This window comes from Falco cherrug, chromosome 6, assembly GCF_023634085.1.
Source record: "Falco cherrug isolate bFalChe1 chromosome 6, bFalChe1.pri, whole genome shotgun sequence".
NCBI lineage: Eukaryota > Metazoa > Chordata > Aves > Falconiformes > Falconidae > Falco > Falco cherrug.
The window spans coordinates 90,138,846-90,165,819 of record NC_073702.1 but is presented as its reverse complement, the minus strand read 5'-3'; the positions used below and the strand labels follow the sequence as shown (position 1 = coordinate 90,165,819).

Here is a 26,974-nt window from a genome sequence, read left to right as displayed (position 1 = left end):
GTGCTCTGTTGTGCACACTCACGTCAGTGTGCTCTATTGGGCACACTCACATCAGCATGCTCTGTTGGGCACACTCACGTTGGGGAGCTCTGTTGGGCACACTCACGTCAGTGCTCTGTTGGGTGCACTCACGTCAGTGCTCTGTTGTGCACACTCACGTCAGTGCTCTGTTGGGCGCACTCACATCAGCATGCTCTGTTGGGCACACTCACGTCAGTGCTCTGTTGGGCACACTCACGTCAGTGCTCTGTTGGGTGCACTCACGTCAGTGCTCTGTTGTGCACACTCACGTCAGTGCTCTGTTGGGCACACTCACATCAGCATGCTCTGTTGGGCACACTCACGTTGGGGAGCTCTGTTGGGCACACTCACGTCAGTGCTCTGTTGGGCGCACTCACGTCAGTGCTCTGTTGTGCACACTCACATCAGCATGCTCTGTTGGGCACACTCACGTTGGGGAGCTCTGTTGGGCACACTCACGTCAGTGCTCTGTTGGGCGCACTCACGTCAGTGCTCTGTTGTGCACACTCACATCAGCATGCTCTGTTGGGCACACTCACGTTGGGGAGCTCTGTTGGGCACACTCACGTCAGTGCTCTGTTGGGCGCACTCACGTCAGTGCTCTGTTGGGCACACTCACGCCGGCGTTGGAGCCGATCTGTCAGCAGCTGCTGTGCCGTGCCTGTGCTGGCCCTTCGAGCAGGCTGTCGATGTGCAGCTCGTTGGCATATCCAGGCCTGTTAGCTGTGTTAGTTAACCAAGGAGGGCTTTCAAAAGCCTGCTCAGAGGCATTTTTGTGTATTTTTTTTCTCTCCTTTTAAAATGGAAACCAGCTTTCCTAGCAGAGCGTTTGACTGAATCCGCTCCGTTCAAACCAACATGAGGCAACAGCAGCGATTGCAGCTGGTTGCAACATCTCATCGTGCTGGATGGAGGCACGTCACATTACAAGCGGTATGGCTTGCAAAACGCCTGTGAAGGAAACCTGCTGAGACCCAGCTGGGGGTTCATAACTCATCTGAGATGAGCTGAAGACCCAGTTTCACTTGGTTTCTTTGAAGAATGAGCTGTACATACTTGAGCCAAGTTCAATGAACTGAAGCTTCAGTAAACCTAGACCTGAATTTGAGAGAATTTGGGCCAATAGATTGGTTTTAGTGAAAACTAATCAAACTTTGACCCCAAACCCAAATCTTTCTGATTTTGAACATCTCTTGAGGATTCAGTTAAGCCAGAAAGTCAGAGATGGTGATGACACAGAAACGCAGTGCTGGTGCATGTCTCACCTAAATCCTACAGGTAAGATCAAATCCTAATATAAAAAGGTCAGACCACTGCTTTGATGAAACTCGGAGTCCAATACTGTAAAATGTGTACCATGGAGCATCTTCGTAACCATAATCAAATTATTTTAGACTGCTTTCGGGTCCTACCAAACAGCACTTAAAGCAGTGTGCTTGGTACAAAAGTCTAGTAGATGATTTGTGTTGTGATGGCTTGTGAGGTTCTTGGAAGCTTTCTCAAAGGGCAAACTCTGTCTCATTTGGGGGAAAAAGGCAAACCATGCCTTCCTGGATGAAAACTGCTCATGAGAAGATCTTTCTCAGAAAGACTTAAGAGCATTGGGCCCTTTTTTCTTTTCTTAGAAAACAGGAAACGAATTTTAGTTCTGTAGTTAACTTGATTTCTTAAATGGCTTGCTTTCTACCATCACTTTTGGGTTCTGGAATGCCACAGAAATTATCTGAGGGCATTTTCAACACTTCAAAATTAAAATCAAATTGTTGAAATAGTGCCAGCATTTAAATGAACATTATTTTCTTTAAACAAACACTTGAGGACTTTCAATATTTTTTTTAATCACAAGAACATTCTTAACCCAAACACCTTTTCTTTGTGGTTTTTCAAGTATCCAGTCTGCACTGCTAAAACCAGATGTGTCTTAGGATGTAATCAAATTCAAAATCTTTTTAGTCAAGTACTAGATGAGCAGGGAGTGCTCGTTTTTCACACAGCACAAAGACGTAAGTGGGTGTAACTGCAAATACCACCTCTGCCTCTGTGCCCACAGAAGTGTCTGGGCAGCAGCACCAGTGCAGACCTGCTGTGCACGGAAGGGTCAGGTGTGGGGCTGAGCATCTGGGGCTCGTGCAACCCAGCGGCAGTGAGCAGGGAATAACGGAGGTAGGAGCTGGCTGTAAAATTGGCTGCTGTGGAGATGCTCTGATATTCATTCAGCTCTCCACGCAGAGCCACAGAAGCTGCTGCAGATTTATGAGGGAGGATTCCTACAGCCCTTGCATCTTTGGGGTGGGTTTGGTGAACTTATACATGGCTCAGGAGATGCTGCATGTAGCCAGAGAGTGAGTCTGGGTACCAGGAGTAGCACTTAGTCTGGAGCTCTGAGGCACTGGAGCTTCTACGTGGAGCTCTTCGCTCAGGATGTGGCTGGCTCTTGCTCTTCTCCCGTGCAATGGGGTGTAGCTGGCCGTGAGGTGTGTTTGGACTCTGAAGCCTCTCAGGCACAGGCTGGGGTTGAGCTGCAAGTCAGAGCAGCCAGAACCTGCCCGGTGTCCTGCCGTAGAAACCTGGAAATCCAGGGACTGGTGTTCCTTCAGTTCATCTAGGCCAGTGTCTCATCCTTGACCGAGGCCAGCAGCAGCTGCCTAGGAGAAGAGTTTTGGAGCAGGATGTGTGTGCGGGAAGATCATTCCCTGATTCTCTCTGCTGGCTCTTGGATTGTTAGGAGCAAAGGATTTCCACAGGGTTCTGTGGCCATGTCCTCTTAGAGAAGACCCCAGATCAAGTTCCGTACCTGGGCTCCGAGTGCCGACCCTGCTGCCGGTCCGTGGGGTGAGGTTTCTAGCAGTGGCACGCGGACACCTGCCCCACGGTGCCAGGCTCCTCCTGGGGGTGATTGCCTTCAGCCCTGCGAGAGCAAAGCCTCGCTGCAGCCCCAGGCGTTTGCTTACCACTGCTGGGTGGTGGCTGGCTGTGGGAACAGGACATAGATCCGTGTCTCTAAGAGCAGTGTTTGAGGGGTTTTGCCCGCATTTCGTAGGTGGAATGGGGAGAAAAGGAAAACACCTTCCAGTAAAGGAAGCCAGGCTGGCAGATGCCAGCTGAGGACGTGGTCCTTCCTTATTATTGCTTCTGTGACAGCCCAGGAGGACTGAACAGGATGCTTCTCCTTTGGAGACCAGAAGCAGGACTGTCTGAGGAGCATGTACCCTGCTTTGACAGACTCTTTCCTGTCTGTGTGTAGTAAATGAAGGAGCCTGAAAACTATTCCCTTCAGCAACACAAATTACTTGCTGTTATTAAGTAACTGCAGACCTTTTGTGTTGGCAAAAAAAAAAAAAATAAATTCATTCCTAATGACCCCAATGACACATGCTTCTCCATCAGCGGCAGGTCAATAAGCCAATACTGCACGTGCGCTTTCAGAAAGGGTGTGGAGCAGAAAGCATCCCCTGTGGGAAGTGGGATGTGTTTTTATCTTTTGGGTGCTGTTGGTTACACTCACTCCATCAACAAATGCTTTTAACAAGTGCCATCATTCCTTTGCTGTGAAGGACATGTAAGTACAAGTGCCCATTGCAGCGCATGCGATCCCAAGATTTTGATGTGTTTCTTCACTATATTGGATTTTCTGTTATTCATTTTGAGATTAACCACATTACAGAAGCTGCCTACAAAATAACTTTCCTACGAAAAATGTTCTGATACCCCCAGCTTTCCTAGCCTTTTCCTGCAGCAATAAACCCTTTGGAGAGCCAGTAGCAAGGGAAATGTTGTAAGTCTTAAGAGACCTCTCGCTATGTGTAACCTTGAAAGTTGTAACACTGCAATCTAGAGAGGCTACCAACAAAAAAGAGCTGCATAAAACCTTTTCAGGCCTATGGACGTGGCTGCCCTTCAGACCACGACTCCAGAATACTCTTCTCCAACCTGTATTGTGATGGTAATGCTGTACCCTCAGCTGGCTTCTGCTTAACTGTCCGGGCCTGGCTGGGGCTGGAGCTGCAGAGATGTGAGGGGAGATGGGATCTCCCAGAGGCTTATGTTGGCCAGGAAAATGCTGGCTTGGAAAAGGATGTGGAGCATGTCCAAATAAGAAGAGTCTGGAAGGAGTCTGTGATGGTCTGTTATTTCATTATTAGCCAGGACATGTGAAATTTCCTTTTCCAGATGAGCTCATTTTGTGTTTTGCATAAGACAGCAATTGGTCCTTGTAAGGCTTAGCGTTTCTGCTAATGTAATGAGTTAGCCTCACAAATTAACTGCATCAGTCATTGGAAAGGCCTTTTTCAAGTTCCACAAGCGTGTTTTAGACCTCTTGATAAAGCCAGTAGCATGCTGGACTTTCACAAGCAGAAAGACCTCCAAAAGTATGCAAGTTATTTCTGGCACGTTCTATTCTCAACATGTCAAGGAAACATGGATTATTTTTACACAAACAGGCGAATCTAAATTGTTCCTTAGCAAGCTCCCATGAACATTCTTGGGCCCTGAGAAAGAGAAAAAAATAAACCGTAAGAAAAATAATTGCTTCTGAATTAGGTTTCTTAGATGGATCACGTTGTCACACATGCAGAAGTTCATTTGCACCAGTTTGGACCTCTGATGAATGATGGAGGGAGTGAAGGATAAAACAGAAGGAAAAAACAAGAACCAGGGATTAATCTGGATATTTGATCTTTGAGTGGACTTGTATTATTATTTTTTTCCTTACTGTGAATTTATCATCAAACGTAGACCATGACAAACTGCAGATGCCTTTGGAAGTTCTTCTTAATAGCTGTTAATTGGAAGGTGATGCGTAGGTGTTGAGAGGAAAAGGCTCTCTCAAGCTGAACAGGCCTGTGTGGAAAGAACATGCCAACATCTTGCTGAAAAGCACAAAGAGCGCAGCAGCAATATTACTTGTGTCCTAAACTCTCCTGACATTGCAGCACACAGAGGAGGCTATACGCTTTGCAAATATTGGAGGCTGTTTTGAAACTCCCTATTAAGGATTACAAATGCTGACCGTGGTTTCTAGGCGAAGGCAATTAGATATCACAGCTACGGCCTCAGCTCAGTGTCTTATGTCTGAGCTGGTGTTACTGTACAGGGTTCTAACGCATTAGGTTACCTCAGCCAAAACCAAATTATGACACCCACCAAAGCTGAGTCCTGTGATTAAGGTAAAAAAGAAAGTACAGCCCGGTCTCGGCATCTTTTTTCCATTTCAGTGTAGAAAAGTTATTTTTCAGCACAGTGAATGAGCTTCTTAACAGAAAAGAGCTGTAAAGCATGCATAAATGTTGATATTTAAAGTGCATCCTCATCCATAGTTGCTTCTCTGGGTAGTGTTTTTATTGGTTCGGTGCCCGTGTCCAAATTCAGGAACGGCATTTGTCACTTGGGCTCGGTGGAGGCACAGCCCGGTCGGCATCAAGGTTCATGTTGTCCCCACCAGTGTCAGTAACGCTTACACTGGTGAGAGTCAATAATTATTAATAATTATACCTTTACTCAGTGCAAGGGTAGTTCTTTTGCAAGTATTTTATCCCAGGAAAAATAAAAGGGAAGAGGGCATCTTTTTGCAGTCCCAACCCGCGGCAGCTGCGTTACAGCTGTTACAGGTACACGGGTGGCTAGCACAGCACAGCGACAGCAGTGCTGCCATGCAACATGAAATCAAAGTTCACGCTGCCTTCTCTTTTCCCTTTTTTTTTTGAACCTTGCACTTAAATTTGCCCTCTCTCCTCTGACAAGCCTCAAGAAGCAGCTTTGAATGTGGTGCCAGCACAGCAGCAGATGGGGCGAGGAACTGAGGCGAGTACTTCTGATGATGCAATAATAGGTGATACTGTTATTTCCCGGCTTTCATCTGAATCTCCGCTCCTGCGAATTTGCATTAAATCCTGTTTTCTTTTTATTTTTAATCAGAACATCCAGCAAGTTAAAACTCAGCATCATGAGGAGGTCCTAAGATGGGGTTTGCTCCAGCTTTCCTGCTGAGCAACCATTCAGGAATTGCTGCTAAAAAATGTCCGGGAGGAATGGTAGTTGCTGTGCTGTCACATGGGCTGACACAGCACAGAACCTGCTTAGCATTCTTGAAGGGAAATTATCCAGTGCTGCAACTCACAATTTATAATTGGTTGCATATTAATATCCAAAAAAGGCAATAAAATCCACTGTGTGTTTTAAAAAAAAATAGTAAGTAGGAGTATTGCAAGCTGAGCAGTGAAAATCTGGAAGACTCCTTGGCTAGAGCAGAGCTGTGTGCAATGCTGTTTCTCTCTTAATTACAAGCAAGTTTAAATCATCTTGTTCCTTCAAAGAAGGATTTTGTTCAGTGTTTCTGTTAATTTTAATCTCGCTAACGTGATAGTCTCTTGGAACCTCTCCCTCATGTCATAACGGCAAGACGCGCTGCCTCTTTTGTCCCTGCCACGGAAAGCACAGCCGCTGCTGCCTGTCGCTGCAGCCCTGGGTTGTTCTATCCATACACCTCCCTTTACAGGAAAAGAAGGCATAACAAAACCCAAGAGCAGCATTTTTCCCCCCAGAGTTCACTTTTATTTGTAGTATTTAAGGTAGGCTACGCAAGTGCTTCATGAAAATCAGGGGTCTAAAACGTATAGGGCTGTATTGTAGTGGAAAGCTTGTTATTCGGCATGCTAATTATTTCTGAGTCACTGTATTTATGAAATGTCATATATTAACTACTCACCACAACGCAAAGTAAACAGTGCAAAATCAGGTGGTTTATGATTCTGACATTTTAGTGTATAAACATATTCCTGAGTCTCTCGGGGGGGGGGGGGGGGGGGGGGGGGGATGGATACTGGGAATTAGATAATGTTTTTATGACTTCTAAAAAATGACATTGAATTTCATAATCTGTAACACTCCATATATATAGTCCATGTTGCGCATTTTATTACAGCCTCAGTGGCTTGTATTACAAGTGTCAGCTGCAAAGAGAAAATGTGCAAAGGGTGATTTGTGGAACGGGGGGGCCACCGTGGTGCACACATCATAGCCCTGGGGACAAGCTGTAGGCACACCTGGGCCATGCTGGGCCAGCAGGAGTCACCCATCGCTTTTGGCGCTTTTGCCGTTGCAGGATGGATTACCGAGCCCTTACCAAGCCCTCATTGCCCCTCCGCATGAGGTGGGTAAGTTTAGGTTTTTGTCGAGCCCTGTGTGAACGACCCATTAACTCCAGAGTAACTGGGAGGCCCTGAGTGTCTATGAGCGACAAACTGGGTGCGAGGACTGAGGGGTAGGAGGATGGGTTGCTGCTCCAAGTGGGCTTCTGTGTGGTCCCCGAGAACAATGGGTGGATGCTTACCAGAATATGTGATTTCATGAAATACTGCGCATAAACCCAGGCCTTCTGTGCATCTTTGCAAGCTGGCTTGGTGTTACAAGAGTTGTGGGTCACGTGCTTGAACGCCGGGAGAAATCTCTATCGACATGGTTACCCAGCACCTTTCTGGAACGGGGCGAGCGGTGATGGAGCAGCCACAGCTTCAGCCAACCTCAGACTGTCACTGAAAACACGGGAAAGCCACGGCTGCTGTCGGGTGGCAGGGCAGCCGGGGTCTGGACTCCAGGGTTAGCCCGTCCCTTCCCGACACGGAGCCGGTGTCAGCAGCCTCCTGGAGGCTTGGCAGCATGGCAGAGCTGCTCGAACAGTGCATGAGGACAGGATGGGGCCCTGAAGCCGTGGTGGGTCTGGCTGGGTCCTGCTGAATCTGAATTTACAGCAGTTGGCACTCAGGTGACACATCCTCTCCTCAGTGCGTTACCTGTTGGCACTAAAAGGTTACAAGGAGTGTGATCTACCACACGCTTTGCTGAAAGCAGCGAGATGATTTACCCTTTCTGTATTAGGATATAATTTTCTTCATTTCAGATACAGACCCATAGTCTTCAGGCTATTTAACCATAGATCTGGTTTAATATTTCTGTGAGCTTTTGTGCTTTTTATGCTTGTCTCAAGGTCTTGCAGAATGATAATTTTCCTGAACTAAAGCTTCATGGAAAGTGAAATTTTTTTAATGAAACAAAAGTGAAATAATGATTTTTACCATTCCAGGTGCATGGCTACTCCGAGTTCCTTTTCATGTTTCAAGTACAAGAAATGCACCAACAGCTGGTACTGAGAGAGGTAGGAGGCTTTCACTCATCTTTAAGACTCCATATTGTATATCTTTTCTGACTTCTCTATAAATAAAAACAGCTATTGAGGATGCCTCTGGATATTATATCCAAGGATGAATGTTTGAGATACATGAGAGATGCTCAGGGACTTGATAAGTCTTCAGGAGAAAAAAATGTCCTGAGATCAATTTCCTGATTCAGTAGTCAAGTCCTCATATCATGTAAAATGTAATGTGATTGTCCATGGCTCTAATAAAATCTAGATTTTTCCAGCAAGCTTTCGTCTATAAAAATCAAATTTATCCAGCATTAGTCTGCATTTTGAAAGGGATAGGATTTTTTTGAAATAGATATGATAGTAATCCTTTATGGTACATGAATATAGGAGAACAATAATTTGTTGAATTTTCTTCATACAGAAACAATCAGCTGGGAGATATGCATAATAATTGTCTTTGTCCTTCATTGTCACAGGCCATTAGCTAATGAATTTAAGCTGTACTTGGCTCTTGCTCAATAAGAAAACTACATTAGAGATCTTGTAGCCTTGGCGCTATATAAAACCTTTCAGTGGGTTTTATTTTAGTCTCACTGAGGTGATGCTGCCACGGACTGAGGAATGCATCATGATTTTGCAGTAAGCAATGAGGTCAACATTGCTGATGTAGTGGGTCAAGCAAGCTGAAGTGCATCTACAGTTATTAAAGTTGCCAGATGCCAGAGCCTCTTTGTTTGGTCCTTATAATTTAGCCAAACTTTCCAGCCCTACTTTTGTGACTGTTTCAGGTTCATCTTTCGGGTGGGAAGATTTGCTAAACTTGGTCCAGCTATTCTAAGATTCATGCTAGGGAAAACAAGTAGTTTGGGCAATGCTTTAAATAAGCAATAGAGGCACGTAACTGTAAATTGAGCTGTTTTACCAGCTTTGGAGCTTGTTCTCTCATCTAGAAGGCTGGCAAAAGAAAATCCTGTTATGCAATCACAGAATGGTTTGGGTTGGAAGGGACCCCAAAGACCCCCCAGTTCCAGCCCCCTGCCACAAGCAGGGTCACCTCCCCCCAGCCCAGGCTGCTCCCAGCCCCGTCCAGCCTGGCCTTGGCCACTGCCAGGGATGGGGCACCCTCAGCTGCCCTGGGCAGCCTGGGCCAGCGCCTCGCCGCCCTCACGGGGAAGAAATGCTCTTCACTGTCTTGAGAAAATCCACTCATGTTCTGGATATTTGCAGAAAAAGATCATATGCAAATGCATGGCAGGATTTGGCTAGCAATTGTTTGTTGCCCAACAGAGTGATTTTAGCCTGCTGGAAGGGGAACTGCATTAGAAGTCATAAAACCTGGAGTGCCAGTCTTTTCTTTCCTATTGACCGTTTGCAGCATATCTTGGTCCATCACAAAGTGCCTGAGTATTTTAATCCTACTTTTAAAGGTGGGTAAGCACCGTTACGCTCTTGTTGCAGACAGAACTGCAACATGAACCAACCTTTGGCAGAGCTGGGAGTGGGTGCCACTTCCAGACCTTTAACCAACTGCTTCTCTACATGTGTCATTAGTGTGCCTGGCTGGGACCCCCCTGCTCCCACACACCAGAAGGACATGGAAGGCCTCTTCCTGCAGCTCCACCTTCCCTCAGCTGTCCCAGGCCAGCTCTTAGGAGCTGTCGCTGCTGCATTGGGCACCCACATCTGCAGGCAGAGTGGAGCTTCTGGGCCACAGCACAGAGAAGCAGCAGGATTGCTCTGCAGGGTGGCCTCAGGAGAGGCATTCCTGCTGCCGAGCCACCCTGGACCACTGCAGTCCCCCAGCTGTGCCTTCCTTTTCCCCATCTGTGTCATGACACACCGCTCCTGGGTTTTGCCTGCTCCCAGGGAAGACACAACCCACAGTTTCAGCTGGGTTGCTGCCACCTTTGGGCTGCCAGAGTGGTCCATGGAATAGCAGGAGCCAGGGACAAAATCCGTACCACTGTAATTTGTGTTGGGCGTCTTATCAGTATCAGAAAAAGAACCTGAAACATCTAGGCATTACTTTATATCCGAGCTTTGAGCTCATGGATGTCTCATATTTGGGAGAAGAATAGATGCTGAGCGTGTGATACCAGCAGAGACTCTCAGGAGAGCAGCTGTGGTGTAATTCTGCATCTGTTCAGGCATTACCATTCCTGCGCAAGCTGCAGCACCACGGCATTTGAGGGATGGCTGTGGCGAAACAGTGGTCAGGTTTTGTTGTGTCATGTAGACAGAGACGGTGCCAGCGAGCTGGCAGTGCAGGCTGTGTCCCGTGCAAAGTGGTGTGTGAAATGTGCTGGGACTGCCAGTCCTGGTAGCAGGCAACGCTTGCGCCCTTGCCTCTTTTCATCTCCATAACCAGAGCCTGAGGTTCCTGTGGCCTGCCGACCCCTATTCGGTTGTACCGTCTGCCCGCTCGGGCAAACACTTTACTAGACAGTGCAGGAAATGTTCTGAATGCTATATTCAGAACCGTAATGCTTCAGTGGGAAGTGTGTTGCTTGCAGCAGAATTAGTGGCTAGAAAACTTTGGCGCGGAGGTGTGCGGCGGGCAGGTGCCAGCCAGCAGTGATCACCCACTTTCCTAAACCAGCAACACTTGCAGCGCTGCTGACAGAGGCTGATTCACACCAGAAGTAGATTCAATATGCATGGAAGGGCTCTTGTTCTTCATCAGCCGAAAGCATAAAGAAAGACTGTCAGACAAACTAATCTCTCTCTGATAGTTTTCTTTTCAACATCGTTGAACTCTCATTTCTCCTGAGCTTTGCCAGAATGTCTGATATATCTGTTGTTTCCCAAAACAGATTTTGCTAGCTTGGATGATACAGGAATTTTTGCCAGGGAGAGGGAGGCTGAGATGCCTTTACCAGCCTTTTGCTGCTGTTGTGTAGGTCCTTTGCTGAGCTCCAGGGCTCTGGTCAGAGGGGAAAGGAAGGCGTCATGGGGCTGATTGGGCTGCATCTCTGAGTGTGCCCATGGAATCGTTCCCAGCAGTTGCCCTGGCTTGGAAGCACATTTGCTGGGGTTTTGGGATTCTACTTTTTCTGAAGATAAATCCATTTATGTCCCCAGATCTTTCGTTTCAAAACCAGTGATTCAAGATGGCCTGAGGCACCACTGTGTCACTTAGCTGCTGCTAGGATGTAGCCCAAACTAGAGATTTCGGTTTTTTTGATTGTTCCTCTGCAAAGCTGGCAAAGCATTTACTTCTGCTAGGCATGTGTGACTCTTCAGTCAGTAAGATTCCCAAAACTATTCAGCAAAAAAAAAGTCCGCACGTCCCTTCCCAAGACTGTGGATGAGAGATACATACATACAGCTGGGGACTCGCTGGGCAGCCTGCCACAGGGACGCGTGGTCAGTAAGGCTGCCTGTCCTCCACAAGCTCTTGCACAGCAATTTAGCAAAAATGAGATTCTGAAGTGGGGCAAACTGGAGGAGCCCAAACACCACCACGGTCTGGCTGAAAGAGTCCTACATCCCATTGGTAATGAGCTCTAACGTTATTTTTTTTTTTCTAATTGTGCTCCAACCATCAACTCCCTAAGTTATTCTGGATATCAATACCATCGGAGAATTTAGGTTATTACCTCAGGTGTTTCATGTTTAATGTATCTTTTTTTTTTTTTTTTTCCCCATGGGAAAATGTGCTTTTGGGGTTCCTCAGGGCAGCCTGTGAGCCTGTACAGGTCTGGAGGGGGCTGAAGAACGGTCACCCCATTCTGTAGCCTGGGGTGGTTGGCTCTCTGTGGAAGTGAAAGCACCACATGGATTAGCCAACATTTGCGTATTTTTTTCCTAGTGTGGGGCTGCCAGCAGTATATAGTAGGCAGAATTTTGGGCTGTAAGGAATGCTGGTTTATTTGTTAGAAATGTTTAATGATTGATCACCAGACGGATTTCAGCCCACGCCCCTGCCAGAGCATATGCACCAGAATGCTCTCTTTGCTGTTGTACCAGGACCACCTGCAAGTACCTTTTCTGTGTGGCGTGATGCATATTCTGTGGAGGACCTAGTGAGCAAACTTGCACCATTTTATATGGATGAAGTTGGACACAGCATTGCTGTGTACAGAATTTTGGAAGCTAGCTGTCCCCGTGCTTTCTGAGAGTGTGACTTTAATATATACAGTTTAAAAAGCATATAGGGAGATTAGTGATAACTTAAGGCAATACACTCAGTTAAAAATAACTTGCAACACCATGTAAATCCATGTGGGTTAATCTGGACATATTCAAGAGCAGTTTCTGAGTCTGGAATTACCTAACCTGGCTATGATTTTTTTGTTTCGTTTCCAGAATAACTAGAGATATTTATCTAAACTGGGTGGCTGCTGAGATTTTAAAAGCTGGTGTAGCAAACTTTGCTGTCAGTTTTACAACACAATTAATTGCTTGTCCTTTCAAAACTGATTCTCTCCACACCACCTTGCACTTGCCCAACACCACAACCAAAGTCTGAAAACACTCGTCCACTTGCATGTCTCGTGTACACAGATAGGTCCGTGGGGCTCATTTTCGTTAGCAATAACTTGGCTAACTATAAATCTTCTGCAGGGTGAAGTCCACACCACATATACATATTCCTGCTCTGCGCTTTTGAGATTCTTTTCATCAAGCACTAATGTCCTATTGTATGATGTTTGGGATTCTGGTTGTACAAATTGTAAGATACAAATTTCATCTTAGTCTGGTGGGAGCACCGGTTTGCATGATAGATGGTCTTATCACATCTGCAAGGTAATTGCTTCTAGAGAGGCTTCCAAGAAGGCCTCAGGTTTGATCTATGATGGTCTGTGCATTGCTAATGTCTGTACTCCGAGGAAGCGTACCTCCGTACTGATGTACTGTGTGGATGACTGATGGTGTAGAGCCGAAGTTAACTAGGCGTTCTCCTTAAAGGCGACATATGATATTATATTTGGGCAAAGAGGAATTTCCTGCGTAATCTTTAGAGACAGCTGTATTACATTTTATGATTTCTCTGGCATTTATGCAAAGTTACAGAAATACAGTTAAAAGGCTTTAAATTTTTCCAGTTCAGTATTCTGATTGCATGTCCAGCTACTTAGTTTCTAATGAACAGGATCTCAGCAGAAAAAAATGTATGGGCTGTACAACCTTCACTCCCTGACCTTCCAGCTTTGAATGTGCAGTTTTCTTAGATGCCTCCACAAAGCATCTACAGCTGGGTCATCAGAGATTGGACATATCCAGCGTCATGTCGAATGGGTGTGCGTATGGGAGCTAGGAAGCCAGTCTTCCTCTGAACTTGCTCCATTTCTTATTTTCTTCCATAGCTCTTAGAAAGGGTTTTTCTGTTCTCAGTCTCTGTGGAGAGTCTCGTTTTCTCACTTGTGCTGCCATACCTATCTGAGGTGTATTTTCCAAATCCTAGCCATAGGTTGCTCCTTTTCTTTGTCTTGTCTAAAGTCTGGCCCTTTCACTTTCAGCTGTCTCCAGAGTGTTGGTAGTAGTCTGTGTAACAAGCAATTAGGTGATGAAAAAAGTATATATTAAAAAAGAAGGTTCTGGTTAAAGTTGAAAAGAACTGTAGAAAATTATTACATTCAGAAAAAGTGAACAGCTCCAGAGAATCAAGGTCATTGTTTATGAAGGGCCTCTTAAATTAAATTAACAGCTGGATTTTTGGATAAGAAATCATACAATCATAGAATCATTTAGGTTGGAAAATACCTTTATCAAGTCCAATTGTTAATCTGGCACTGCCAAGCCCGCCATTAACCTATTGCCGCACCTGCACGTCTTTTAAATACCCCCAGGGATGGTGACTCCACCACCTCCCTGGGCAGCCTGTTCCAGGGCTTGACAACTCTTGGAGAACATTTTTTTCCTAATCTCCAGCCTAAACCTCCCCCGGTGCAACTCGAGGCTATTTCCTCTCATCCCATCAGGGGTTATCTGGGAGAAGAGACCAACCCCCACCTTGCTACACCCTTTCAGGCAGTTGTAGGGTGGTAAGGTCCCCACTGAGCCCCCCCTCTCTAGACTGAGCCCCCCCCAGCTCCCCCAGCCATCCCCCAACAGCCTTGTGCCCCCCCCCCCTCCAGGCTGAGCCCCCCCAGCTCCCCCCACTGCCCCCCCCAGCCCTGTGCCCCAGCCCCTTCCCCAGCCCCTGCCCGGCTCTGGACATGCTCCAGCCCCTCCATGTCCCCCTGGCAGTGAGGGGCCCAGGATTTGAGGTGCTGGGTACAGGGGGACGATCCCTGCCCTGGTCCTGCTGGCCACACCATGTGCTGTTTATTTTAAAAAAGAGAGGGACAAAGACATTCCTCACCTCATTAGTGCTGCAGGATGTCCTATACAAGCATAATTATACTTTGCAAAAAGGCTAGGGAGACCACACAGGAAGGGTATTGACAAACTGGATAAGGTACAGGAGACACTAAGCGCGATAAAAGATCGAAAGTTGTTATTTATGGTACAAGCTGCTGCTTTTTTTTTTCTTTTTACTTTTTAAGAAGAGAGACAGTGGGGCCACTAAGAGATGTACACAATTCTCAAGGATATCAAAAGGTCGATCACAAAACTCATTTAGACCGTTGCAAGCTGACTAACAGGAAAGTTGATAATAAACCTGGAAAAAGCAGTGCTAATCCAGAGTTTTGTAACGGAGAACAGGGAAAAGCTGTCCGTAGCGTGTGGGTCTCCAACCACCAATACCCCATCCTTTGTCTCGCCCTCGCAGGCTGAGCTGCACCGCGGCTCCTGCGTCGCAGGAATGTGACTCCTGTCCTTGACCTCGTCTGCAGATAAATGCACCGTGCCCCTCACTGCTGAGCGGTTGGGGAAGAACTGCAGCCATGCAGCCAGCCAGGAGCGGGGAGATGCAGCGGAGACAGGTGAGGACATTTTGCATCCGCTCTTCTTGACCCAGCCCGCTTGACTTTGCCTACAAGACTTTGGGGTTGAGGGACAGGGCCGGGAGCACTCCATGCCCCCGGGGTGGCACAAGGAAGCCGGTCGCAGGAGAGCAAAGGGGCTGTGGGGTGAGGCTGTACCCCGGGAATGGCCCTTTTGGGTGCCCTGCGGCACAGAGCCCGGGGGGAGGCACTTGCTGCTGGGCTGAAGCGCAGCAGGGTCTCACCGCGTGCAAGCGTGGGCTCCAGCCACAGCAGGAGAATGGGAGGGTAAAGAACCCGTGAAGACAGAGGTGCTGGTGACTTCACCAGCCCCTGGCTCTGCAGATTGCCCTCGGCAGCAGAGCCTGTGTGTGCCCGCTCTCTGCTGGGGCGGGCGCTGGATAAGGGTGTTCAGGGGGGGCTGGCAGGTAGGCTGGTCGGGGGGCGAGCACCGGGGGCCCTGCCCGCCTTGGCCCGCGCCAGGGTGATAACAAAATGTGAGCCCACCGCAGCACGCCCTAAAATCTACTGCTTTTGCTGGTAGGGCAAGAACAAATTGTGATGGTTTTATGCCTAGTGCCTTAAGCGCAGCTGCAAGCATTGATGAAATTACAAGCTTTCATTACAGGCTAATAGTAGCTGAGCTATCTAATTCTGCGATGTGGGAATCGCCTTTTCTCAGCTGCCAGCCTCGAAGTCAAGCTTTCACTGCTCAAATAGAACAGCATATTCCTCCCCCCCGCCGCTCCCGTTGTCGCCAATATCTAGTAGAGGGAATACTCAAAACATTTTTCCCTCCAATACAGGATGGCTGTTGAGTGTCATCAGATCATGTGAAAAGACAGCCGAGTGGCATTTTTCCAGCAACAAACAAGAAATGCAAGAAGATGGGAAGATTAAAACTATTATTTTGTTGCTGCATATGTTTTTGTGATTTGTTAGATATATATATATATATATTTTTAATTACTGTTGGGATGTGAAGAAAGAAAGAAAAAGAGCAGACAAGCGTGCTGCCACAGAACTTAAGTGAGCATTACTCGTTACAGAACTGAATTTTATGGTGTCATGCATCAGTTGGTGACATGTATTGGGGACCAGGAGGATGGCACTTTATGCAGATCTACTGAGGTCAGTGCAAATTCTCCATTGCCTTCATTAACATGCGATCAAACTTTCGATGGGATCTAGAAATACAAGGAAGTTTAAAACGCAGCAGATGAGCGTAACCTCACGTGCATAGCCCATTGCCTCAAAATGCTGAATGCTCTTGCAAGTTCAACATAATCCAATTAGTTGATTTCCTCAGTGACATTTCTGCAGGCTCATATACAGAAGGACAGGGAAACTGAGATTTATAATGATAGCTATTTCTAGCAAAGGTCATTTCTTTATTGGTGAACAACCTGTCCTTAGTCATGCTGATGACGAGGCGTTGAAGGATAAGAGAAAGCTCAAAGCTTAACAGGGAATAATGTAAACAGAGCATAGATCATCCCTCTACTTGGACCAGGAAGCTTGCAACCTACCACCATTGGGCCAAAGCCAGGGAGCCGAAGTCAAAATCCAGAAGAAAGTAAATACTGGGATTTCTGTGCAGATTGTGAGGGAGGCTGGGTATTTCAGTGCCACCCCAGGGGGTGGGAAGGAGAGCCACAGAGCATGAGCATGTATTTTTGGATAGTAAGGGTGTCCTTGGTGAAACCAGCTGCTTATGAAGAACGGGGTCAGGTTGCTCTGGGGACTCCCTGGTCGGCCCTGCCAACTTCCCAGTTTGAGCAGCTCTCAGCACCCTGCTCCATGACATTTCCAGGACAACACAGAGGGCACACTCAGACACAAACACACTTCCTCAGCTGTCCTTCCTTAGGCAAGCAAGGCAGGAGCTTTGACAAGAATATGGTTTAAATAGATTGTATCATACATATTATGTATCTTTAAATAATAACGTGACATCTGCCTATTCATCACGTGACTATTTTTCCACTTGCAGAAGAGGTCTTTGACACTGTACATAAAATGATGTATCATTTTTTTCATAATCAGGAGGACCCTTCTGGGGGTCATGTGAGAGTTGTTCATTCAGCCGTTGACCTTAAAGGTGAGTATTGGGCACTTTGGTATAACTACCTTTGCTTGTTTTCACCATCAAGCTCAGAATATTGGATTAAATAAAAATGTGACTGTCTCCCTACATCTTGGCTTGGATCCTGACCCATGCTCTATAGCTGGGCTATTGTTTCTGCCGGATCACTGGCACAAACCAGGCTTACAGCTGGCAGGACCAGCCAAGAGATCTTTTCAGTGTGACAATGAACTCAACGTAGGGGTTCCTTGCTGATCCACAAGAGTGCTCTGACCAGAGGAATGGGTATGGGGTTCTTCATCCATGCCCTTGCTAATGCCTTTTTGCCAATTATTGGTTCCTTTGGCCTGTGAGCTGCCAGAAATCACAAGGGCTTTTTTTGAGTTGGTCTGGTCTAGGACTCTGTCCAGCAACCTGAGAACGCTGCAGTGTGCTCTAGCTTCCAATCTGCAGCTGAAGACCTTGCCTCTTTTTCCAGAGTAATTGCTCGCCCCCTTTGAAATCTCCTACACCTTTCCCCAAAACTGTGGGAGCTAAGGGTTGCGACTCTTAAAAACTGTAAAATAAATAGATAATCTGTAGGATAATTGCCTATGTTACAATCCTCCCCATGCAACAACAGAAAAAGCAGCCTTATGCTGTGTACTTCTTAGGACTGGTGTAACTTGAATCCAAAAGCTATGAAGGAAATGGAAAATGTTAATAAATAATGATGTTTGAAACACAAGTCACTGAACAAACCACCAGACCTTTCGTGTTTATTCCACAGGACAGAAAACGTCTATCTCAGTTTGAGTAAAATAAAATCCTGACCGAAAATGTGTCTTAGGAATTAGCCTGGACGCTGCATGGTATTCAGAAGATAAATCAGAGTAGCTTACAGATTAACTCTTGGCAATACATACAGAATAAAGACAACTTTTGAAATAAAAATCAGTACAGCTGACTACTTGACATTCCCTTGGTATGAGAAACCAAGGATCTCCTCAGGGCCACTGGAACTTTAGATTACCTTGTTTGATCCACTTTACAGCTGCCAGATTTCCGTCTGGTATTTTCCATGTCAGAACCAAGCATATGTGTGCTCCAGACTGCGTGTTCTCAGTCTGATGTGTTCTGGAAATCCTGGCTTCATTTCCTAAATCCTAAGCAGGTGATCTGCGCTTAAAAAACCAGTAATGTCTCCCTCAAGTGTGTTGGAATTACCCTGTGATGTGCAGACCAGCTGCAAAACTGGGACAGAAATCTTAGATCAAACGTACCAAATCTTCAAATTGTAGCTTCAGGGAAAAAAAAATCAATATTTCTCAGAAAATCTGTACGAGTAGTACAACTGTCTTTTACATTCCAGTGTAACACTTTAAGAAGGAAAATCACTGCCTCTTCCAGGACAGCTCCAAATGGGTAGAAATTGCATGCCCTCTGGCAGCTCAGGTAAGTAAATCTGTCTTGAGAGAAGGCAAAGGAATGAAGACTAACACATTACAAGCAAAGGGCTGACCTTTTTAATAGCCCAAATATTCACCCTCTCCAATGCAACTTAGTCCAGCTTAGGCCCGTGGCTGTCCATCCACACAGTCATTCTTTCCCCCCTCACCCTTCAGCCACTGAATACTGGTAGCCTCTGCGATATACTGGCACTGACAGAGGCAGCTTATGGATGAGGAGGAAAAGACTAGGATAAGGAGCTTCCCAGTCCATGGATCGGGCTTGGGTTCTGTTTGGTTTGTTATGGGGAAGAACACAGAGGAGGACTGCAAAGCCCAGAGGCTTCAATTTCACAGCTGCTCTCAGACCTCTACTGTATTATCTTTATTTCCTGGCACTTCCACTAGATAGCTGGCTTAGTTTCTTACTTGGCTGGCTGATAGGTTTAGGATTAGCTGCCACAGCATCCAACACCACCAGGTTATCCTGACTCTGGGATCCACTTGTTGCAAACAGCACGTTGGGGTCTAAGACTCAACACACCTGCGGGGGTGTAAAGAGAGGCTTCAGAAGGCAAGTGGGCACGGAGCAGGGTGGCGTTGTCTCTCTGAACCGGAAAGTTCGATTTTAGATGAAGGCTGGAAGCTAGCATCAAGGGCTTAGGCGCGGCTCCTGGCACCTCGCGACGGCGCTGCACGGCGGGTGGGGGGCTCGGGCGCGGGCAGCCCCCAGCCCGCAGGGTCCCCCCGCATCGCCGCCTCCTCCCCGGCAGCTGCTTCTACACGAAACCCCGTACAACAGCCAAACCCCAGCGCTTGGGTGAAGCCACCGAGCACGTCAGTTACACCGGCAAAGAACCACCGACCTGACCGCGTGATTTCATCCCCTGTTCCGCTCCCACCCGCCTCCCACCCCTACCAGCAGCAGCACCCCGCCGCCGCCGGGCCGGGGCCTGTGCTGCCCCGCCGCTGCTCCGCTCCCTCGCCGTCCCTCAGCCTTCAGCCGCCCGGCGCCCACCTGACAGGCGGCGTCCGCGGCCCACGGCTCCCCCCGCCCCTCCCGCCGGCCCCGGGCGGCCCTTCCCGGCGGCGCAGCTCCGCAAGACCACGGCCCTCCTTGACAGCCCGCGGCTTTAGGAAGCGTCGCCGGACGCTTTCCCGCTGACGGGCGTCCGCGCTCGCCTATCGGATAGCTTCTACTCACCATAAGCCCCGCCTTCTCGAGCGTCGCGACCAATCGGAAAAAGACCGAGTAGGGGCGGGAGGAAAGGGCCTGCGAGCTCCCTCTTCCCTCACTGCTTCCCCCTCTCCGCTGCGCGAGGAGCGCCCCTTTGCGCCCGCAGGTGATTGACGCGAGGCAGCGACCAATGGGATGCGGAGGGCGCGCGGCGGGGCCAATGGCGCGGCGGGGGCGGGCGGCGGGGGCGGGCGGAGCGGCGGGCCGGGGTGAGGCGAGGCGAGGCGCAGCGCCGGCGGGAGGGCGATGGTGGTGGCGTGAGGCGCGGCGGGACCCGCGCTGCCTGCCCGCCCGGCTGGCGGGGCGACGAGGGGCGGCGTGCGCTCGGTGAGCTCGCCATGAGCTCGCAGGGGAACGGGGACAGCCGCGGGGCGCTGCCGCCGCGGTAATGGGCAGCGGCAGCGCTGCCTCTCGCCTGCCGTGTGTGCCAGCGGCCGCGCCTGCCCGGCGGGGCCGGCCCGTCAGGAGCCGCGGGCAGGTGAGTGCCGCGGTGTGTGTGGGGCCGCCCGCGCTGCCCCGCGTCCCTTCCCCCCCTCACCCCCCCCCTCCGATCGCCGCCGTTGGCGTTTTAATTTTAAAAGCCCAACGGCTGCGGGGGGCGCTGCCCGGCGCCGAGGTGACAGGGGCTGGCGAGGCGGGGCGCGGCGCTCCGAGCCCGCGGGGGCGGCGCTCGCCGGGGGCATGGTCCGGCGCCCCGGGCTGCCTGCTCGCCAGCCTTGCTGCCCTGCTAGCCCGCCTGCTCGCCAGCCTTGCTGCCCTGCTAGCCCGCCTCCTCGCCAGGTGCGGCCACCTTTTGCTTCCCCCTGTTGCTAGCGCAGAGGCTTTTTCGCCGGGCGCGGCAGAGCTGCCTCCCGTCGGGGGGAGAAGCCCCCTCAGGGCTTCTCCTCTCCCTTTGCATCCCCCCGGTGAGCGTCTCTCCGCTCGGGATGGAGAGGCATTTCCATTTCAATGTGATGCAGCGAGGAGGATGGGGAATCCTGGGCAGCCAGCGCTCAGGAGATGCCCCTGCCGCTTCCATCCTCCTCCTCCTCGCCCATTTCACTAGTAACGCTCCCTCGTCGCCTTCTCGGCAGTTCCTTCTCTTTGGGAAGAGAAACGGGAGCGGGAGGTGTGTGCGTGAGGGAGAAACAACTGTTACACCTTTTGTCATCCAGACAAAGAACTTGTCTTCATCCCCCGTGTCCCTCCCTCTGGGGGCATGCTGGCAGCACCTCAGCCACTTTGCATTGCTTCCCGGAGATGCTGCACAAGGAGTCGGTGTGGCCCTGACCTGCCCTTTTTTGTTGTTGTTGCCAATTATGATGGTGCTGATAAAAGGACGTGTTGATATGTTTCCAAACAGACTCGTGGTTTGCATTCCTGAAATTGCCGCAGCGTTCTTATTTATTAAATTGGCGGGGGGAATGGCAGCAGGAAGGGGGTATGTTCGTGTGGTTTATTGTAGTTGTTTGAAAGGTACGAGATCACGTGCAATTGCAGGCTGTGGTGTGTAGTATATTAACTGATGCTTTCTCCCCCTGTCTTATTTCTCTTCCAGCCCTGCAGTTTCCACATCATCTGCTGTGTGAGGAACGCTGATTCCATGAGAGAACTTCCTTTCAGTTACCTGTCTGCTCCTATTGCACGCTGCTCCTGGCCAGTGATGAGCCATTCAGCTGGACTGGGATTTACCATGAAGAAGGGAGAGGCGGAATATTAGCTGTAGACATCCTATCAAGTTCTTCATACACTGTTTTTACTGTGTCTGTATATAAACCTGCTAGTATCAAGCACACGCACTCTTAAACCTACATCGGTGTTTCCAGAGTTGCTGCTGTGTAAGAGGATTGGTATTTCTCACCATCATGGCTTCAGTTTGGAAGAGACTACAGCGTGTTGGGAAACATGCATCCAAGTTCCAGTTTGTGGCCTCTTACCAGGAGCTGATGGTGGAATGCACCAAAAAATGGTAAGAAGTAGCTCATGTTGCTGCACAAATGGTGGAGTAAGTCGCTGGTGCTGAAATAGGAAGGATGTTGCTCATTTTGTGTTGTTTGATTTGCATGCGTTGGCCTTGCCTCCCCTCGCTTTCTCTTGCCTGCCCCTTGCAGAAGCAGCTGTGTGGGGTACTTGTCTTTCTTGGACCTGTTGATTTTCTTCTGTGCTTGGATTTTCTTTGTCATTGTTGTTGTGCGGAGGACAGTGCATTGATTACCTCGTCACCTGTGACTTAGTGGTGTGGGTTTGGTTGTTGGGTTTTTGGGTTGGTTTTTTTTTTCAATGTTTCCCAAGAGCTGTTTTCCAATTCAATGCTTGGTGCTGGGTGTTATCTGCTGAACCTGTTGTTCACTGACTAAGACATTTGAGATCAGTCGTGAAGATGGTGGTGTTTTAATCTGGGGTGGATACCCATTTCAATTTTGACTTTTTACCTGAAGATATCTTGTCTCTCCTTCCTCTTTTCCTTGTTCCTTTCCATCTTAATGGGAAGAGGGAAGAGACAGATCCTTGGGAACTGTCTTAAGGTATTTGTTTAGTCAGACAGGAATTTTGTGCAGAGGTGGTCCAGTTGGATGGCTTTGGATCTGACTAGACAGCAGCTAACAGTTAATGGTGTGGGTCTGGCGCATCTTCCTTCCTGTGCAAAATAAGCTTAAATAAATATGCTAGGGAAGACTAGAAGCAGCTTTTAAATAGTCAGGCAAAGATCTCCATTATACAAATACTTAAGTGCTGTTTTATATGTTTGGAATATTGACGTTACTCACGTAATTCCTCACATTAGTGTGAGCCTGTAGTGTCAGGGGATGAAGAAAGTACGTGCCAGACCTCGTGGACGGAGATTTTCAGATTGCCTTGTAATAAACTGCAGCCTCCTTTCTAATACTTGGCCTTTCTTCTTGTTGGCAAGTTTGGCACTTGCATTGGCTGCTTTCACTGGTAATGAGTAATTGCCTCTACAAATTTAAATTCTATCTCTTGGAGTTGGAAATCTCTGTCAAATATGCTGGAAGGCTGCTCGCTGCTCTGCTTTAAAGGAACACTGTCAGGTTAAATAATTTTTTTTTTAACAAATTATCCTCACTGCCTAAAACACTCTGAAAGGTTATTAAGAAACAGAATCATTTCGGGAGTTGAACTTGCTTTCATGGAATAAGCTACCAAGTAAAAACATTTTAAAAGTTGAAAGAGGTGGTTGTGTTTATCTCATGGGATCTACTGTCTCATTCAGGCCAGAGAGTTTTCCACAGTAATTTTGGTTTATCAGGTTCATTTCAGGAGTTGTGTTTATTACTTTTTATGGTTTGTTTGCATAAACTAGCTCGTTTTGGCTTTCCTTTTCACTTTGATTCACTCCTTGCTTGAGAATTTGCAGAATGCTTCAGCACTGAAGTATGAATGCTGCAGGGGAATGTTCAGATTGGATCTGCAGCTAACTTTCACTTTATGTAAGAAAAAGTCACACACAAAAGTTCTCTTGTGAACAATCTTGTTAATTTAGAAACAATCATCTTACTGTTTAATCATAAACTAGAGTGCCCACCTAGAAAAACGCCTATGTGTGAAGTAGTGAAACAGCCTTCAAAACCTCAGCTATGTAACTAATTTCTTAAAAATAAGTTGGTTTTTCTGAACCTTCATTTTACCTTCTTGAATTTAAATATAGGCAAGATCAGTGCTTGTGTTGCTTGTGACAAAGTAACAGTCTGGTGGTGAAATGTGGATGAATTCTAGGAAAAATAACAATAGGGGAAAAAACATCACTTGCACAGTCTTTTGATTGTAGGCTTTCCTATTTTGCTTCCTCTTGTTAGGAGAACCTTAACAAAAATGTTCTTTAAGTGTGCAAGTTAAAAATATGGTATTTCTGCCAAAAGTGGAACCCCTATCTGAAACAAAAGGGTAAATATATAAATATTTTTGAGAACCTTCAGCTAAGTCTTTGCTTAACTGCAGAAGATAGTTCTGCATGTGCTGACAGAATCACTGCTTCCTCTGTTTTAAAACTTGTCTCAGAGTTTGGCCCATGTGAAAGCAAAACAGAAGAAATGAACTCCATATGCTGTTCTTGCTGAAAGCACTCAATATGTATTAAGGGTCAGTGCTGTAGTCTGTAGTTTGTTTGATCAAAATGTAGTAAGCAGTAAGTTATTTTAATGTACTGGCATTTTAACAATGCAGTGTTTCTGGGGGAAAAGAATGCTCCATTCTTATTTTAAAATAAATGACAATGCAGTCATAAACACGCTTGAACTGGGATGTGTCTGTGAGCAAGGACTGTGCATGACCAAACCAGGCTGGGTGCCTGTCTGTGAACTGCTATCTTCTGTTCGCTTTACATTTGTCTAACCCTTCAGAAAGTGACTTGTGTTTTAGAATATTCTTGTAACTGATCATGTGCAGTTTGCGATGTTGGTGTATTTGTGGTTGGCTTTACACTTTTTGTCTCCTCTAGACTTGAATTGATTCTATTTTTATTTTTTTTTTTAAACTTGGTGTTCAAAATAGCTCTTGCTCTTTTTTTCTGGAGTTATGTTGGCTGTGTGGGAAGTTGCTACCACTCTAGTGTTGCTGCTTCACTTTAAAAGGATTACCTCTAAGTACAGCAGCATTTGTCCAGCATAGGTGAAACTCCCCTCTCCTTGCTTTTTCTGCTCTCTAATTTCTGATTCTTGTCCCTACTAATGCTTAAAGACAGCCACGCTCAGGTGATTGCTTTTCATCAGTGGTGCATTTTGAGGGGGCGGACTGTGATGGAGTGCCCAGTGTCGTCAGTGTTTCATTAGAAAAACCTTATTTTCAGGTAATTAACAACACTGCGACACTTCTGTGGCATTCTGGCTGCTCCTGCTGACCCAGACCTAATTATTGTGGCTGCACAGTACCTTTGAAAAATTGAGCAGTTGGTTCCTTTAGAGCCTTTCATTAAAAATAAATAAATAATTATAGCCTTGGTCTTTAATATGGATTAGTGACTCCTGCTACTGTGAAAACGTCATGCTTTGCATTAATCATATAAGCGCTTGATTTTTTTTGAAAGGTGCTGGCTTGGCAGTGCCCGGAGTGTGTCATCCTCCACTTACCCTTGGAATAAGCTGGGACAGCACAGGATTTTCCACCCAGCCTTGCCAGTGAGCTGCAGTCCTGGCTGCATGGTAGGAGAGAGTTAATTTAGCCTTATCCTCAGTGCAGAGCCATTGAATAAAACCAGAAATCAGTCTCATGAGTTTTGATTAGGCTTCTACAAAAAAAATTGTATTTGCTGTTCTGCATCCCTGGAGCAGGCTGTTGCTGCGTGGGATAGGATGGATAGCACAGTGCCGGGCATTGCTGGCAGGTGTAAGGCTGTGACTTGTGCAGGGGATCCAGTTCAGTTGCCTGAGCACTGGTTTCTAGAGCTGTTTGAGATGCCTTTGGGTTTCCTGCCAGTCCCAGCTGCCAGTTTGGAGAAGCCCAGGTCTCCTGTTGATCCAGTGTGAAGCCTGCCAGCCCGGCATGCATCTCTTGTGTACCCTGGGGCTTCTCAGCTGCTGGAGGCCTCTGCTCAGGACTGAGTCAAGGCTTGTCTGGGGTGCAGGCTGAGCAGAGCAGCCCCACAGGAGGAAAATACCCCTTTGGACCAGAGATCGGTTCCCGAACTTGGACCAGGAGCTGTGATAGCTGTTTTATAGGGCTGCTGAAGCATCTAATGCTGAACATGTGAACACTCTAGGATGACTTTTATGTTTCCTTGTTTCCTTGCAAGTCAAGGACTCGATAGACACTTCAAGTGTAGTACTGATTGGTTTCCACAGAGTGGCCTAACTTCCAGAGCTGAGGTTGTCAGGTTCCTAGGATGTCATTGTCCATTAGAGGCTTTTAGAGCAAGAAAGCTGCTCACCTGAACGTAGGTGCTAACTGCTTAAAAACACTGGAAAAGAATAAACATAAAGAGCCTTTTCTACAGGATTTGCCATTCAGGAGTTGCTGTAGAGATAAAGAAGTATGGTTTGGTGTGGCTTCTGTTACAATATTTGTAATACCTGTCATCTCCTAGATGTACTGCTTTGCTTTTAAATCTGTCATAAAAATACAGTGAGCCATGATGTTCTAAAAGGGTTAAACTTTTCTTGTATGCTGCCTTAACTGAAGACAGGCTTCATTTCCATGAGGCAAGTTGCCTAGTTTTGTGCCAGCTAGGTACGATCTGAAGTAGGTTCTGTATTTTCAAATATGCATCTTCCTCTTTTGGAAATGAAATAATGCTTAATCTTTTTTTCCAAAAGGCTTTAGCCATCTGTTTTTCTCTTCTATTGTAGTTTCATAACTGGATGCTGCAGGAATTTTAAGATTTGGCATGCATTGTGCATGGGAGAGAAATGAGCTTTTTGAGATTCCACGGTTTGCACCAATCTGCTTGTCTTCTGGTTGCCGCTTTCCAGCAAACTCTTCAGTGCTGAAGGCCACGGAAAGAAACCGGAGTTAACTGGGTTCTGTAGAAATCCTTGGGGGCTGCCTGCACAGGGTCGGCTGTCAGATTGCTCGGTTCATTTCCTTGCTTTGCACGGTTGTTAAGAGGGGATTTTGTGAGCACCTATGTGCTTTTAATTATTAAGGATGATCTCCTTGAAGCTTGTAACAGAAAGAGATACAGTTACAGGTCATTTCAGAATCTCTTTGAGTAAATTTTGCTGAAACAGTGCTTTTTGTTGTGGGCTTGCTCTTCTGAGTTTCTGATCAAATTTGCATTTGCGTGTTAGCCATATAGGTATACTGTAAAAAGTATAGCTTGTGCAAGGGAAGTGTCGTGCAATTTCTCCTGCTTTTTAGCTTCTTTCTCCTCAGTTAAATTATACTCTGTCCTCACACTCTTCATTGAGATCTCTGATTCCACACCAAATAATCCCCATCTGCAAATACACTTCAGCATTTTCTTCTCCTTTCATTTCCACTTTTGACTGAGGACTTTTTGAGGGCATGTCAAACTTATTCTTTCCAAATAATCACCACCAGCAGCCTTACAGGTCAGTCTTGTCCCTTTCTTCCTGCAGTCAATTAAAACACACTGTCCACGCACAAAAGCAGTTCTCCTCTGCCACCTTGCATCTCTCTTCTTTTTGTATGGGAAAGAAAATCCTTGCTTTCAGAAATGTAGATCTGCTCCTTTAGGCTGCCTGCCCAGCTTCTGTCAGGAGGTGACTAGAGTCCGGACTTCTTAACACCAGCTGC

General features: G+C 47.3%; 1 protein-coding gene and 1 long non-coding RNA gene across 16 annotated transcripts in view; one reads left to right on the top strand and one right to left on the bottom strand.

Moving 5' to 3' along the window:
- Positions 1 to 17,850: 17,850 nt before the first annotated feature.
- Positions 17,851 to 19,733, bottom strand: LOC114015835 (uncharacterized). Its single transcript, XR_008732714.1, has 2 exons — positions 19,568 to 19,733; positions 17,851 to 19,093 (listed from the first exon to the last, which is right to left on the bottom strand). It is a non-coding gene; the product is annotated as an uncharacterized LOC114015835 (long non-coding RNA).
- A 260-nt stretch (positions 19,734 to 19,993) lies between these two features.
- EHBP1 (EH domain binding protein 1) overlaps positions 19,994 to 26,974 on the top strand; it is a 226,290-nt gene continuing 219,309 nt past the window's right edge. For 5 of the 15 annotated variants that reach the window (XM_055713351.1, XM_055713342.1, XM_055713348.1 and 2 more), the window contains exons 1-2: positions 19,995 to 20,264; positions 21,324 to 21,734. In XM_055713351.1, the coding sequence (XP_055569326.1) occupies positions 21,631 to 21,734 (104 nt within the window). In that variant the 5' untranslated portion in view covers positions 19,995 to 20,264; positions 21,324 to 21,630. Of the gene's footprint in view, positions 20,265 to 21,323; positions 21,735 to 26,974 lie in introns of all 15 variants that reach the window. The other 10 variants (XM_055713350.1, XM_055713349.1, XM_055713347.1 and 7 more) reach the window with 3 other exon arrangements.